General features: G+C 48.4%; 1 protein-coding gene across 1 annotated transcript; it reads left to right on the forward strand.

Annotated features, from left to right (window-relative positions):
• The first annotated feature begins 692 nt into the window (after positions 1–692).
• LOC122541568 (POU domain, class 5, transcription factor 3-like) lies at positions 693–14,161 on the forward strand. Its single transcript, XM_087978825.1, has 5 exons — positions 693–822; positions 3,820–3,931; positions 7,133–7,263; positions 9,303–9,467; positions 12,457–14,161. Exons 1-5 carry the CDS (start codon positions 769–771, stop codon positions 12,769–12,771), a joined length of 777 nt encoding a protein of 258 aa, XP_087834951.1. The 5' UTR covers positions 693–768; the 3' UTR covers positions 12,772–14,161.
• Positions 14,162–16,463: the final 2,302 nt, after the last annotated feature.

Below are 16,463 nucleotides of genomic sequence, written 5' to 3' on the forward strand. Positions count from 1 at the left end.
TCCAATATTTCAGCTACCTTTCAGAAAGGGGGTGAATTTCAAAGTTTTTTAAATCTTTTCTGGAATTCTACCTGCGATTTAGCTGGCTGTCTTGAGTCAGGAGTAGGAGCAGGGAGGAGAGGAATTTAAAGACAACATTCCAACTGTATTTCTAGTGTTTTTGTTTGGGACGGAGGGAGGGGGTTGTGTGTCTGAGGGGGGTGTTAGTTGTGGGAAGGGAATTTGACGAGATTTTCTGTTCTTTCAGACTTGGCTCTTGCTTCGAAGTCAGACGCTTGTGTGTTTGAGCCTTTCTCTGGAGATAGGATTTGGAGATACCGGTGTTGGGCTGGGGTGCCTAAAGTTTAAAATAAAATCACACACCACCAGGTTATAGTCCAACAGGTTTAATTGGAAGCATTAGCTTTCGGAGCGCTGCTCCTTCATCAGGTGGTTTCCAATTAAACCTGTTGGACTATAACCTGGTGGTGTGTGATTTTTTATCTCCGCAGGTAGGGAGACAGAGCCCAGGCTGATTCTCCCAAGTGCAGGGCAGAGGGAATGCTACACTCTCAGAGGTGCTACACTGTCCGATCCGAAGCGAAATGAAATCCTTGGAGATTGCATCCGGAAAACTGCGCTGTTTTTGGTCTCTTTATCTCAAGAACGATATTATTGTCATCGAGGGAGGGCAATGTCGGATCGCCAGATTTGTTCCCGGGCTGGCAGGACTGGACTATGAAGAGAAACTGAACAAAATGGGTCTGTGTTCTCTGAAAGTTTCAAAGAATGAGAGGTGATCTCATTAAAACTTACAAAATGCTTAAAGAGATAGGCAGACAGGTGAGTTTCCCCAGTTAGAGAATAACTAATGGACTACATTCGCTGTTAATTTTAAATCAATTTTCTGTTTATTTGTTCACGGTTTGCTGATTGATTCCCCTTCGGAAGATGAGATGTTGCCCCCTTGAACCACTGCAGTCCCCTGGGTGGATTGTGAGCCACAATGAGGGAGGGAATTCCAGGATTGTAGACCCGGTTACACTGAGGGAACACAGATATATTTCCATGCCAGGGTGGGGGACTAGCAGGGGGGGGGGGGGGGGGTTAGAGTTGTGTTTTTAGGTGGGTTGTGGGTTTGGAAGGTGCTGCCAGAGAAGCGCTCAGTGATTTCTGCAGTGCACCTTGGAGAGAGTAGACCTGCTGCAGGTTTGAAAGGTGCTGCAGAAACCTGGCTGCGGTTGTATGTGCCAGACACACGATACAAAGCTGTGGGGGTGGTTCTAGCTGCACTCTCCTTGGCCTGGTAACGGCTCAGAATGAAGCTGGAGTTTATTTGTCACCCAATGTTGCCTGGCTCGGTGTACAGGGATTCACTGTGGTCGGTGGGTGAACGAGCTTCCAAACAAACCTGTTGGACTATAATCTGGTGTGGTGTGATTTTTAACCCCAGCACCACCCAACAGTGCACGGGGGGGGGGGGGGGGGGTCCCGCACTGGGATCCATGCTCAGCTACACGTCCCTGACTCGGGAGCATGTTGGGTCATGTCTGAAGCCGATATGAAATGGTTTGACAGTGAACTTTGGTCCCTGTCTCTGGTCTTTACCCTCCTTGCTCAATGTAAGAACGCTGAGAAACCTCCTTGTGTAGACAAATACAGGTGCAGAGCCAGCCACGTGTATCACTTGGATCTAGGGCCTCACACGTTTGCTCGGCTCAGTCCAGGTAAAACTAACCAACCCACAGCAGTGGTCTGAATTTTTAAAGACAGCATTAGTTTCGGCTGACCTTGCTAACGTTGCCTAGCGTCCGCCCTGTGCAATGTATGTCTCTATCTAAAGTCTTTCTGATCTCTACATCCTTGCTCACTCTGCTCTGCCTGTACTGCTCATAAACAAAGCTTTTCAGTATACTTCAGCACAATGGACAATAAATCAATCAATCGATAAAGCGAGGGCTGGATTACTAAAGGAAGCTTTGAAAATGCAGGAGGAACTCAGCAGGTCTGGCAGCGCCTGTGGAGAGGGAAACGAGAGTGACTGTTTCCAGTTCCAGTGTGACTGGTCTTCCGTTTTAAATTCGAAATGTTCGCTCTGTCATGGAGCTGCTGAGTTTCTCCAGCATTGTCGGGGTTTGGTTCAGATTTCCAGCATCAGCAGTATTTTGCTTTTATGCCAGTTATGGTGAGCCTGTACAGGAGCCCCAGTTCAGCTTCTGCTGGATTACATTGACCACTTCCGGGTGCCACACTTTGGGAAGGAAAACATTGGGAAAAGGGTGCACAAAAAATTCACAGCGATAGTTAGTTGCATGGATATTTTGGAAGAGGTGATCTTCTCCATAGAGAAGAGTAGTCGGGAGGAAGTGTGATATTCAGCATCAGGGAGGTTCTGGAGAGCGTGGATAGCGGGAACATTCCCCGTGATTGGAATGGTGGAGAAGCCGGTGAGAGAGATTTAAGATGAAAGGGAACTAGAGTTATCACCGGGGAAGATGATTTTCACACCGAGTGGCTCGGTTCTGCAGGACACTATGCAAAGATTCAAGGCTTTTCGGAAAGGATTGGGTTATAATTGGAAGAGAAATTGACAGGGCTATGGGAGAAGACAGGCATGTTGTACCAGCTTGAGTTGCTCATTGAGAATCCAGTATGTACATAGTGGGCTGAATGGCCTTTCATTTTTACAATTATCTCCACACCTGTACTCAAGAGAGTGTATGAGACAGTTTGACCAGTGAGGGTGAGTGCCAGGGTGGTTTCCAGTGAGTGGGTGTGTGGACTAGCCCTTTGCGCCGAGAGATCAGGAGTGTGAGAGCTGAACTGTTTGAAATATAGGACAGGACAGAGAGACAGACAAAGACTGAGAAATTGTCCTCCCAACTGAAGAGTCTGGACCTAGCGATCCTGGGTCAGAACAGAGGTCAGCCATTTCAGACCAAGAGGAGGTGAAATACTGGATAAAAGCAAATTACTGCGGATGCTGGAATCTGAAACCCAAAGAGAAAATGCTGGAAAATCTCAGCAGGTCTGGCAGCATCTGTAAGGAGAGAAAAGAGCTTTGACAAAGGGTAAGTTAGACTCAAAACGTCAGCTCTTTTCTCTCCTTACAGGTGCTGCCAGACCTGCTGAGATTTTCCAGCATTTTCTCTCTTTGGGAGGTGAAATACATTTGAGGATTTTGAATTTTTGAGTGATTGCATTGCCAGAGGACAGTGGTTCAGTGGGATTGATGCCAAGGTAGATACATTTTGAATGCTTTGGGACTTTGAGAGTAAATCTTTAATTAATCAGGTTTGCCTGCAGTCTGGACTTGAGCCATTTGCTCTGAAATAAATGGTGACTCTCTCTGTTATTTACATAAAACCCGACAAAACATCGGGCAACAGATGACCTGATGATCATCTCATTGTTGTTTTGTGAAGTCTTTTTGTGCGGAATTAGTTTCCTACATTATAATAGTTTTTGCATCTGGAGGTAGGAAGGAGCTTTAGCCTCTGAGAAATATTCAGAAGCTGTGAAAAGTGCAATTTAAGATCGCTATCATCCATTCGTGACGGCTTACTGTAAGAAGGGGGCCACTTGGCTCACTGAGTGTCCAATGGTTTCTCCTTGCTCTGTAGATTTGTTTAGGAAAGACTGAAGTCAGCCAATTGAGGGTGGGGGGGAATTATAGGGATGGATACTCCAAGTACAATTGACAACTTGTCCACTCCGTTGGGAAAGGTGGGCCAAGGTGAAACGTCCTGTGAGGGAGAAAGCGTGCAGTGATTTAACAGCAGAGCAGTAAACAGCTGGTAACTTTTCCTTCTCATTTTTTTTTGCTGTTTGATGCTGTAGGAGACACCCACTTCCGAGGATTTGGAGCAGTTTGCTAAAGAACTAAAGAAGAAGAGGATTATTCTGGGGTTCACACAGGCTGAGGTGGGCCTGGCTCTGGGAGCTCTGTACGGTGGGTCCTAGATGTGTTCGACGGAGCTGGATTTTAAAAAGGATTCAGTAGAATATATTTAAATAAAAAGCAGCTGGGGGGAGGTGGGAGGTGGTGACTGCTAAACTGGTTTCCTTTTGGTGAGAATCTTCTGCTTTGGTGTCAGTTGTGGGCTGACGGTGCCTCTCGAGAAAATCTAATTCCATTTTGGAGAAAATGGATGTGAGTTAGAGACTTTAATCTTGTCGTAGACTTAACTTCTGAATGGAGTGAGTCCTGGCCCAAGTGATTAGATCACGGCCTATGAACCGCTTGCTTGTGTTGCAATATTTTTAAAAGCCCTGCACTTTGTGCTCCTGGAAATGGGTTGAGTGGAAAACACAGTCCGGGAAAAGGCCCATCCTGTCCAACTTTGGCCTTTCTGCTCCACTCAAGCCTCCCCCTATCTTTCCTCATCTACATCTAACATCATGAACCTGTCAAAGGTAGCCCTGGGCCTGGTAGCTCGGAGGTTAGCACTGCTGCCTCACAGCACCAAGGGACCCAAGCTCAGTTCCAGCCTCCGGGGACTGTCTGTGTGGAATTTGTATGTTCTCCCTCTGTCTGCACGAGTTTCCTCCCACAGTCCGGAGATGAGCAGGTTGGGTGGATTGGCTGTGCCAAATTGCCCGTAGTGTGCAGGCTAGGTGGGTTAGCTGTGAAAAATGCAGAGTTATGGTAGGGGAGTGGGTCTGGATGGGATGCCCTTCAGAGGGTTAGCATTGACTTGATGGGCCAAATGGCCTACTACCACACTGCAGGGATTCTATGTTTTTTTTTAAAAGATTGTGGTTACGTTTCTATATATTCACAACTTCAAGTGAATCGTGGGAATCAATGTTAATCCAGAGTTAGGTTCCTTTGCTTTGTCTGGAATAACTTGAAAAATAAATCACTGAATATAACAGACATGCAACAACATCAACAGACCCTTAAGCACAGGCCTTGATGGCTTCTGTCCTACCCATCAGCAACCTGAAACCCAGCCCAGCCTGTCACACTCCGTCTCTGACTCCAGGTTTAAAGTGACGATTAGCCCTGAGTCGTGCAGACTTACCCACTTTTTGTGTCTGTGCCTGTGTCTGTGCCTGTGTGTCTGTCTCTCTCCTCCTCACAAAATGATATTAACCTGGAAACTCATTATAACACAACGGCATTTGAACTGATCAGCGTAAGTAGGGCTGATGTGAAATACAGACAGGGTCTAGATTAGAGTGGTGCTGGAAAAGCACAGTAGGTCAGGCAGCATTCGAGGAGCAGGCGAATTGACGTTTCGGGCTGTCTTTCCTTCCCCATCACATCCTCCTGTAGCATCCCCTTCAATAATCCGTGACCGATTTCCTTCATCCATTTGGTGCAGGAACAACTCCCATGTTCTCCTCGTGCTTTCGGAAATTCAGAAGCAGCCTCTTTATTCCAACTGATTTGTTGCTGACTGTTTTATATTGACAGCCTCTTCCTCTGTACCACTCTTATCAAAACCTTTCTGAATTTGAATAACCTTGATTAGATCCCTCCTCCAGCACCTTTACTTCTGGGAGAAAGGACTCACGGTCTGACTTGTACATCACCCATTTCTGGTCGAATCCTCATTAGCTGAGCCTGCACCCAGCCTGGTGCCTCTGTCCTTTCTACAACACAGTGACCCGAACCACACTCAGTCAGACCTCACTGAGAGCCAAGCCAGCTTTAGAGAAACCTCACATTTCGATACTGTCCCTTGAGAAATTAGCCAGGAGAAAGTGAGGACTGCAGATGCTGGAGATCAGAGCTGGAAAATGTGTTGCTGGAAAAGCGCAGCAGGTCAGGCAGCATCAAAGGAGCAAGGGCTTATGCCCGAAACGTTGATTCTCCTGCTCCTTTGATGCTGCCTGACCTGCAACACATTTTTCAGCCTTGAGAAATCCTGCCCCAGCCAGCTGCTGGCCAATATCCTCACTACTCATCCATGAAGGGAACAGCAGTGAGTGCTTGCCTGCTGTGCACTGACCTGGTTGGGGTAGGATTCAGGCATGGGTTAGAGGGTGGTGGGGGGAACCTCCCAGGTGACCCTTTCTATTCTCTCCCCACCCCCTCCCTCATTGCTCCATGTGTGATTGCCGAGCTGGAGCTAACCCAGGGGTGTACTGAGGCTGTCCTATTTCACCCAGTGCCCTGTGGGAATGTGTGCTGCAGCAGTAAGGAGGAAGGGGAGGGGGGATAGATGGGTGGTGGTGGGAGCAGAGGCTTTAAGTGATGTGTGTGTGTGTGTATGTTGTGTGTATGTTGTGTGTGAGTGTGTGTGTCTGTGTGTGAGTGTGTGTGTGTGTGTTACAGTGGGTAAACTCTCCCACAGTCTGGATACAGGGGTCTCCATTGAGAGGTTGATGCAGCAAAATGGCAGCCTAGACACTTCTCTCTCTCTCTCTCTCTCTCTCTCCGCCCCCCTCTCTGTTTTGCGCACGCTCTCTTTCTTTCTCTCTTTCTTTTTCTTTATCTCTCTCTCTCTCTTTCTCTTTCTCTCTATCTCTCTCTTTCTCTCTCTTTCTCACTTTCTCTCTTTTTCTCTTTGTCTTGTTCTCTTTCTCTCTCTCTTTTTCTCATTTTTCTCTTTTTCTCTTTTTCTATTCTCTCTTTCTCTCTTTTTCTCTTTTTCTATTTCTCTCTCTCTCTCTCTCTTTCCTTCTCTCTCTCTCTCTCTCTATCTGCATCCATCCCTCCACCCACAGCCCTGATGGTGTTGTCAGTGGTGCAGTGTCCTATCCTGGGCCATTGCTGAATCCCAGCCTCGGTACACCGTGTCCTTCTGTTTAATTTGAGGGGGGGTTTACTCATTGAGTTTACTCAGTGACGGCCATTGGTCAGTTTGGTGGCCACTGTCTGGACTCGGGAATCCCATTGGAATCCCTGCTCCGTGCTCCTGATCAAAGGAAACAGGTCAGTGGTTTTGAGTAGCAGGATCCCACAGCGAGTGTCCCAATGACCCAGGTGTTGTTAGTGATCTTGGTTGAGGCGGAAACGCTGGATGTCCAGGCTTGGGTGGAGTTGGGGAGTGAATGTGAGTCTCCCTCGGTGCTGCTCCTGGGGAGAGTCCCTCCTGAATCTGCCAGCAGAGACTGGGAGGGGAGAGTGCCACTCACTGGAGACACTCCAGAGGAAGGGGCCAGCTGGTTCTCAAGCCCGTTCTTTCTGCTTCCCCTCCAGGCAAGATGTTCAGCCAGACCACCATCTGCAGGTTCGAAGCCCTGCAGCTGAGCTACAAGAACATGTGCAAGCTGAAACCCCTACTGCAGCGGTGGCTGAAGGAGGCTAATGACACCGAGAACTTTCAAGAGGTGAGTGGGAAGGGAGCTCACTTCCAGCTTTCCCTGGGCTCGCTCACCAACGTCACCCAAACCCCACTCTAATCGATTCTTCTCCACCTAAAGGCCTCCTGTCAGCACCTCCCAAACCTGCAGCCTCCTCGGCACATAGCAGGATAAATCGGCGATGCACCTCACAGTCAAATAGCTGGCCGATACACACGTTTTTTTCTGAAGGACAAGGGGAGCAGGAAGATGGGATCAGCACCATCTGTATGTGTCCCTCCAGCTCTCTCTCATCTATATCCTCATGTCCCTCCACAGACAGAAATCTGCTGTTTTTAACCTAGTCTGGCCCATGTGGGACTTAGGACCCCGCGGTAAATGTGGTTGACTGTAATTGCCTTCTGACCAGGGCAATTAGGACTGGGCTACAAATTTCCCTGGAGTGTTAGAGGCTGAGGGGTGACCTTATAGAGGTTTATAAAATCATGAGGGGCACGGATAGGGTAAATAGACAAAGTCTTTTCCCTGGGGTCAGTCCAGAACTAGAGGGCATAGGTTTAGAGTAAGATGGGAAAGATGTAAAAGAGACCTAAGGGTCAACTTTTTCACACAGAGGGTGGTACATGTATGGAATGAGCTGCCAGAGGAAGAGGTGGAGGCTGGTACAATTATAACTTTTAACAGCATCTGGATGGGTATATGAATAGGAAGGGTTTGGAGGAATGTGGGCCTAATGCTGGCAAATGGGACTGGATTAGGTAGGGATGTCTGGTCAGCATGGACCAGTGGGACCGAAGGGTGTGTCTCCATGCTGTATGTCTCTGACTCTATAACACCCATGGCCTGTGAAAGAATAAATAAACCATTCACCGTTCCTTCAGTGGGGCTGGGTCCCAGTCCTGGAATTCCCTCCCTAAGGGACATTGTGGGTCTACCCACAGCACATGGACTGCAGCGGTTCAAGGAGGCAGCTCACCCCCACCTCCTCCAGGGGGGGCAACTAGGGACAGGGCAGTAAATGCAGCTCACCCCCACCTTCTCAAGGGGGGCAACTAGGGACAGGGGCAGTAAATGCAGCTCACCCCCACCTTCTCAAGGGGGGCAACTAGGGACAGGGGCAGTAAATGCAGCTCACCCCCACCTTCTCAAGGGGGGGCAACTAGGGACAGGGGTAATAAATTCTGACCTTTCCTGCAAAGGCCAGTGAATGAATGGAACAAGAAGATGTTGAGCCCCAGACTGGGCTCAGGGCAGTGACCTGGGCGGGTTTTCAGACCTTTCCCCTTGTGGGTCAGTCAGTCGCTATCTGCTGTCTGTTTGGGCAATGTATCTGTTTCCAAAGCTGAGCGCAGTGGAGGGGGTGCTGGGCAGATACTGAATTTGTTTAGTGCTCATTTGTAGATAGTAAGAACATTAGAGAGTGGTCGATTACTCCTGCATTCAGCCCCTCAAGCTGCTCTGCTTTCAATAGGTGGCTCATCATTGACTTCCAATATCCCAGCCTGCTCCTGGTCACACTCTCACGCAGTCCTCGGACTCGGAGTGATCTACCCAACCAGGTTCCGTTCGTGAAGGAGCTTGACCAGAACCCGGTACAGTATTCCCCCTTCCTCCTGAACATCAGCCGGATCATTTTTTTTTTTCGAAAAAACTCCTGTGCTCTCCAAGGGAATCCCACCTTTCCAGCTGAACTGACGAGAGCAGGTACAGGATTGGATAGATGGCCCGAAGGGTTGTTACTTGCCCATCCCATGTGTTCATCCTCGTGTAATTCGGGATTGTGGTTGGAGGCAAGAGAGTGTCAAATCTGTCTGCCCACCTTGTCTCTCCCCACCCCACCCCCCCACCCAATTGCATGTATGCCTCATGTGAAGGTGGGGTTGTGATGCCCACCACAGTCGCTCAGCTGATCAGACGTTTCTACTCCAGGGTTCACCTGCAAACAATCAAACCGGGCAGGAGGGCTCATCTTTTGCTCTTCAGGGTGGAGAATGCACGTACATCTCTCTGGTTTAAAAACGATTAAGCTACCCATTTTGACGCCCCTGCTTTCCTGTGTTGAGCAGCTGTGCAGCATCGAACAGAGGCTGGCCCCCAGCCGAAAGAGAAAGCAGCGCACCAGCATCGACAATAACCTGAGGGAGGCGCTGGAGTCCGCCTTCCTGAAGTGTCCGAAACCGTCCGCTCAGGAGCTCGGCCAAATCGCAGACAACCTCATACTGGAGAAAGATGTAAGGAGGGTCACGTGGTGGCAGTGGTGGGTGAGGTACTGACAGCCGAGGGAGACTGTGGGAGAATTACAAGCAAAACAGGCGAATTCTGGCTTTTTCAACAACAATGTGCATTTGTGTAGCGTCTTTTTAACGTAATACCACATTCCCAAGGCATTTCACAGGACGGTTAAGCAACATCCCAGACACCAAGCCTCAGAGGATGGTACCACACTGTGAGGGGCTGTTTGGGCTCTCAGACCTGTATCCCTAGATGAACCCCTCTTCTCTTTTTCTGTAAGCTAGTCATAGAGTCCTACAACAGGGAGACAGGCCCTTCGGCCCAAACTGGTCCATGCCGACCACAATGTCCATCCATGCTAACCCCATTTCCCTGCACTTGGCCCATGTCCTTCTAATCCTTTCCTAACCATGTATTTCTCCAAATGCCTTTTAAATATTGATAATGTACCTGCCTCAACCACTTCTGCTGGCAGCTCATTCCATATGTGTACTAACCTCTGTGTAACCTTCAACTGATGTCCTCGTGTCCTTGATTCCCCAACCCTGGGAAAAACAAAACTGAGTGCATTCATTATTTTGATTCTGCCCCTTTAAATGATTTTACAAATCTCTATTTTTTCCAAATTGCTGTTGAATCTGTTTCTCCTCCCCTCCCTCCCTATCCGACCAGGTTTCCCAATCCAGATCGCAAATCGCAGGTTCATTAATTTATAATTTCTTTTTGCCAATGATCTTAAAGCGGAGCTTTCTGATTACTAGCCTCACTCAGCGAAACCAGAGCTGGTCAGAGGAAACTATTGAAGCCTTTTACAAACCCCTTAAACTTAGCTGCCTGTCTCCTGTAGTCTCTCCACATCATTCAACACCCCAATCCCTGGTCAATTTCCTCTGCACTCTCTCCAACGCATTGGCTATGTTTTGAGGATGGAGAGGGGCTCGAGGGAGGGAATTGGAGAGCCAAGCGCAGAGATATATCCCCACCTGATGATAGAGTGAACCAACCATTAGATGTGTGATTTTAAAAAAAAAAGTTTTGTTTCTTCCTGCCTTGGAAGGTATTTTCATCCCTCACAATCAATTCAACCTTCCCCATGCCCCTTCTGACAATTACTCCTCCCTCTGTCTGCACCGTACCACCACTTACAGTACCCAGGCTGTGAGCCAACTCCAGCTGAGCTTCAGAGACAGCTCACTGAGCTCAATGGAACACCTCCCATTCCACAGTCACTCAGGAGATCAGACCGGGTGTGAAATTAACTTGGTAGTTGCAGAAGGTCCAAATAAATCATGAGGAGGGAAATGACTGTACATTTACTCAAAGATCGAGCTGGGAATGTTTGAGTTTTGTTTGTAATAATGGTTTCTCTCAGTGGTAAGAGATCTTGAGGTCAGTGGTCGAGTCCTTCCCTCTGATCTAGAAGGAACAAGTCCCACTGCAGGACTCGATGGACATTGAAGGGTGTGTTTGGGTTTGTAACGTTGCCGTAAATGTGTCAGATCCTTCCGATAGACCCGGCAGCAGGTGGTGAGAATAGGAGAGTCTGCAAACTTCAGTCGTTTGCCCAGAACTATGTGCCAATCCATTGGAGGGTTTAGATCATCAGCGTTCTCTGATGGCAACAGCCATGAGCTGTCCTGCAGCTGCCTGTATTCCCAGGTCCCACACCTGCTGAATTCCAGCAAATTCGGGAGGAACCTGTGGGAAGATTCTCTTTTCCCTTGACCCCACTACTCACTTCCTGCCAACCTCTGGTACTTTCAAATGCGCACTGTCTCGCCTCCATGCCCCTTGACAGGTCACGTGAGTCTAATTTAACAACATGCGTGTCTCTCCCTCCTGCCCCCCTCAGGGCTGTGTGGGAGTAACTGTATAGTCGGTTAAAGCCCGTGTGTGTGTGTGTCCCTCTCTCTCAGGGCTGTATAGGGGTAACAGTACAGTCAGTTAAAGCCCGTGTGTGTGTGTCCCTCTCCCTCTCAGGGCTGTGTAGGGGTAGCAGTACAGTCAGTTAAAGCCCATGTGTGTGTCTCTCTCTCCCTCTCTCTCAGGGCTGTATGGGGGTAACAGTACAGTCAGTTAAAGCCCATGTGTGTGTGTCTCTCTCCCTCTCTCTCAGGGCTGTGTGGGGGGGTAACAGTACAGTCAGTTAAAGCCCATGTGTGTGTCTCTCTCCCTCTCTCTCAGGGCTGTGTGGGGGGGTAACAGTACAGTCAGTTAAAGCCCATGTGTGTGTGTGTCTCTCTCTCCCCCTCTCTCTCAGGGCTGTGGGGGGAGGTAACAGTACAGTCAGTTAAAGCCCATGTGTGTGTGTCTCTCTCCCTCTCTCTCAGGGCTGTGGGGGGAGGTAACAGTACAGTCAGTTAAAGCCCATTTGTGTGTGTATCTCTCCCTCTCTCTCAGGGCTGTGGGGGGAGGTAACAGTACAGTCAGTTAAAGCCCATGTGTGTGTGTATCTCTCTCTCTCTCACTCTCTCTCAGGGACTGTGGGGGAGGGGGGGTAACAGTACAGTCAGTTAAAGCCCATGTGTGTGTCTCTTTCTCTCACTCTCTCTCAGGGCTGTGTGGGGAGGTAACAGTACAGTCAGTTAAAGCCCATGTGTGTGTGTGTGTCTCTCTCTCTCTCAGGGACTGTGGGGGAGGGTAACAGTACAGTCAGTTAAAGCCCATGTGTGTGTGTCTCTCTCTCTCAGGGACTGTGGGGGAGGGTAACAGTACAGTCAGTTAAAGCCCATGTGTGTGTCTCTCTCTCTCACTCTCTCTCAGGGCTGTGTGGGGAGGTAACAGTACAGTCAGTTAAAGCCCATGTGTGTGTGTGTGTCTCTCTCTCTCTCAGGGACTGTGGGGGAGGGGGGGTAACAGTACAGTCAGTTAAAGCCCATGTGTGTGTGTGTGTCTCTCTCTCTCTCAGGGACTGTGGGGGAGGGGGGGTAACAGTACAGTCAGTTAAAGCCCATGTGTGTGTTTCTCTCTCTCCCCCTCCCTCGACAGGTGGTCCGGGTTTGGTTCTGTAACCGACGTCAGAAAGGGAAGCGGGCACTGTTCCACAGTGGAGAGGATTTCGAGGGACTGCCCAGGTACGGGCTGTTCTCCATGCAGCCTGCCCAGCCAGGGGTGCCCAGTCCGCTCATCCCCCAAGGGGTAGCCGTTGCCAGCATGTACACAGCCCCCTTCCAGGAGGGCAGCGTGTATCGACAGTCTGATCCAGTGTCTGCGACAATGCACTCGAGTTTGGAACTGACAGGAATCACTGGGCACAGGAGGCTGGGCCAGGGAGCATTGGAGTTGGCGCAGTCATCGCAATAGACAGTGTTTCATGTTGGTTTTCCTGAGGAAACCTTGCTCTCACAGCTGGAATGGGAGCATTTACGTGAGACAATGGAGAACTCTGCAGTGACTGCCTTTCTATTTCCATTGCATTGTCTGTCTGTCTGCAGCTGCTGCTGGAACTGTTCAGGTCTCTGGTGATAGCATTGCCCAGTCACCCTTCCTGCACTCGATCCTTTAGCAACATCATCGGAATTTACTAAACGCATGATACGTTGGGAATGAGGTATCGATGGAACCACTAGATGTGTCCTTTGTGTTTTGAAAGTGTAGTCTGTTCCAGTCGGATGCCCTCACTGCTGTTTTATGAGACTGCCCCTCACCCAGACTCGTTCTCTCTTTCCCCACTGCCACAGCTCCTCCTAAATTCTCTTCCTCTTCCAGCCCAGGATGTGAAGACAAAGTCTGCTTTCCTCCCCCCCTCCTTTCTTCCCTCTCGCCTCTCATCCACCATACCTGCAGAAATCCATTGCTCCAACCAAATCCACTTAGTATTTTCCACAGAGTCATACAACATGGAATCAGACCCTTCAGTACAACTGATCCACACCAACCAGACATCCCAGTCTGACCTAGTCATATCCCCACCCAGGTGCCTTTTAAACATTGTAACTGTACTAACTTCCTCTGGCAGCTCATTACACACATGCACCACCCTCTGGGTGAAAGAGTTGCCCCTTGGGTCCCTTTTAAGTCTTTTTTTCTCTGATCTTAAACTTGTGCCCTCTAGTTATTAACTCCCCTACCCTGGGGAAAAGACCTAGACTATTCACCCCATCCATGACCCGCACAGTCATACATCACGGAAACAGACCCTTCAGCCCAACCAGTCCATGCTGAACACAACCCAAACTAAACTAGTCCCACCTGCCTGCTCCTGGCCCATATCCCTCCAAACCTTTCCTATCCATGTCCTTATCCAAATGTCTTTTAAACATTATGACTGTACCTACATCCACCACTTCCTCAGAAAGTTCATTCCACACACGAACCACTCTCTGTGTAAATGAAAAATTGCCCCTCATGTCTTTTTTAAAATCCTTCTCCTCTCACCTTAAAAATCTGCTCCCTAGTCTTGAACTTTCCCTCCTAGGGAAAAGACACCTGCCGTTCATCTTATCTATAACCCCGTCGTGATTTTATAAACTTTTATAACGTCATCCTCAGCCTCCCATACTCTAGGGAGACCTACCTGCTTGTTGTAAATGTCCCATCACCAACATCACCAAACTCACTTATCTATCTCACAGCTGCCTTCTGTATTTCCTACACTTTAGAAGGTTTTAATGTGTGCTCCAACACACATTTACACAGCGCCTTTAGCATGTGGTGGATGGAGGGGCGATCTAGCTGTTAGCAAGGCAAGGTTAGTACAATACTTCCCCATGGAAACATTAATAAGGAATGTTTGGGTGCTGGGTTGGGAATGGGTGAGGGGGAGGGTTGGAGTAGTGGGCTGTTTGTACCATGGACAGAAGATGACCAGGAGCAGGAAGGAACACAGGAAACCACTGGAGAATGTGAGATTGGGGTTTACACATTTGGATGGGAACTATCACTGTGTTTGTGTGGAAATGCAATGCTTTGAACTGCATTGGAAGGGTTATCTGCCTCTTCGTTGTTGCAATTTAAGGTAAGCGCTGCTCAGTGTCTGTTGCATTAGGAATTCCCGAGAGAATGTGTGGGGCACTTTGTGCATTGATTAATATGGAACCCCACATGAGCAACTCGAGACAGAGCCCCTTAGTCATGTCCTTGGGATGGAAAGAGGCATTCAGCTTCCTCCAACACTTTCTATTATTCAATTGTATCCAGTCGGTTCTGTTTCCTTAACTCCTGTAATCCTTTCAAGCTTTCAAGTGACGACCTGCTTGAAGTGCCTTGGGATAATGTTGTGAATGAATGACTGGAACTGAGCTTTCAGTTTAATGGCAATTTGCTGCTGCAGGTTTACCTCGCCACCTTGTGGCAAGGAGGAGTGGTGCGTGGGAAGCAAACTACCTCGGGCTCTCATAAGTTTTAACAAACCTTCTATTCAACAATATGTTCCCATGTCTTTCTACTGGCTTTCCGTACATTTTATTTTCTAGACAGCCATTTGGGTATTTTAACCTGTTTCTGCAGGATATTCAACTTCCAACATTGCACAGTGAGAGATCGGGAGTAGCTCAGCACAAAATCTTTTATTTTTTAGAGTTTGATGGTTTTGGTTTCTAGCACAGAAATAGCATTATGTGTGGGGTTTTTTGGGGAAAAATGTAATTTTAAATAATAAAAACCTTTTGATTTTTATCTTGCACACTTTACTACCTATTCTCATTCAGTGGACAAAGTTCAAGGCCCTAGTTATTGCCTGGGAGTTTAGATGTCGCTCTCTAAGTCTCTCCCCTCCACCAACACCTTGCTCCTGGCTCTGGAGCCATGAGTATACAATGGCCATTCAGCGGGTGCTGCTGTCAGAAACATAGTCTTAAAGGTGAGACCTATGAGATGCTGGGGGCCTCAGTTTGTCCCATGGAGCAGGAGGAGATGTGGAACTACTGGAGAATGCAGAACGAGTTTACATTTGGATGGGAAATATCGCCTTGTGGTTGTGTAGAAATGCAACATTTACCAGGATTTGAATTGGCATTGCAAGAATTCTCTGTGTCCTGCTTCTTTGTGGTTATATAGAATCCCTACACTGTGGGGACAGACCCTTGAGCCCAACAAGTCTACACTGACCCTCTGAACAGTAACCAACCCAGATCCATTTCCCCTACCCTATTGCTCTACATTTATCCCTGACTAATGTACCTGACCTACACATCGCTGAACACTACAGGCAATGTAGTATGGCCAATTCACCTAACCTACGCATCTTTGGATCACGGGAGGAAACCGGAGCACCCGGAGGAAACCCACACAGACAGCTGCCTGAGGTTGGAATTGAACCTGGGTCCTGGTGCTGTGAGGCAGCAGTGCTAACCACTGAGCCACCACACTGACCACATTAGAATCATAGAATCCCTGCAGTGTGGAAACAGGCCCTTCAGCCCAACAAGTCCACACCGACCCTCTGAAGAGTAAACCACCTAGACCCATTCCCCTACCCTATTATCCGACATTTACTCCTAACCAAACATTTCTGATCACTATGGGCAATTTAGCACGGCCAATTTACCTAACCTGCTGGAATCAAATCAAGGTCCTGGCGCTGTGAGGCAGCATGCTAACCACTGAGCTACTGTGCTGCCCCATTTCGAAACAAAACTCGTCCCACCTGCCTGCGCTTGGCCCATACCCCTCCAAACATTTCCAATTCATGTATTTATCCAAATGTCTTTTAAATGTTGCAATTGTACCCACATCCATCACTTCCTGTGGATGTTCATGTAAGATTATGTTGTAAGGTGAAGGAGAGTGCAGGAATGCAGCAGTTCCAGTTTGGATTAGAATTTCCCAAGGGAATGTACGGAGTATCACACACGGCAAGTATAGTGTGGCACCTACATTAGGGAATCGCGTTCTTGCTAATACAGGTAAGGAAAGTTTGCATCCAACAATTAACAGTCAATCACATTAAAGCCAATTCATGCTGACGAAATGTGTATTATAGCAGAATGACCTGTATGCAGAATGAACGTCCAGAGGAAGTGAAGGATGTGGGTACAGTTGCAACATGTAAAAGA

This window comes from Chiloscyllium plagiosum, unplaced genomic scaffold, assembly GCF_037043375.1.
Source record: "Chiloscyllium plagiosum isolate Xiang-an unplaced genomic scaffold, Cpla_swu_hap1 HiC_scaffold_35, whole genome shotgun sequence".
NCBI classification, from domain to species: domain Eukaryota; kingdom Metazoa; phylum Chordata; class Chondrichthyes; order Orectolobiformes; family Hemiscylliidae; genus Chiloscyllium; species Chiloscyllium plagiosum.

What these genes read in the sequence shown, in the direction of transcription:
- LOC122541568 (XM_087978825.1), top strand. Translation starts at nt 769, where the DNA reads ATGAGAGGTGATCTCATTAAAACTTACAAAATGCTTAAAGAGATAGGC. An exon ending in GGCTCTGGGAGCTCTGTACG is followed by an intron (nt 3,932 to 7,132) that starts GTGGGTCCTAGA and finishes CTTCCCCTCCAG; the next exon opens with GCAAGATGTTCAGCCAGACC. An exon ending in ACACCGAGAACTTTCAAGAG is followed by an intron (nt 7,264 to 9,302) that starts GTGAGTGGGAAG and finishes TGTGTTGAGCAG; the next exon opens with CTGTGCAGCATCGAACAGAG.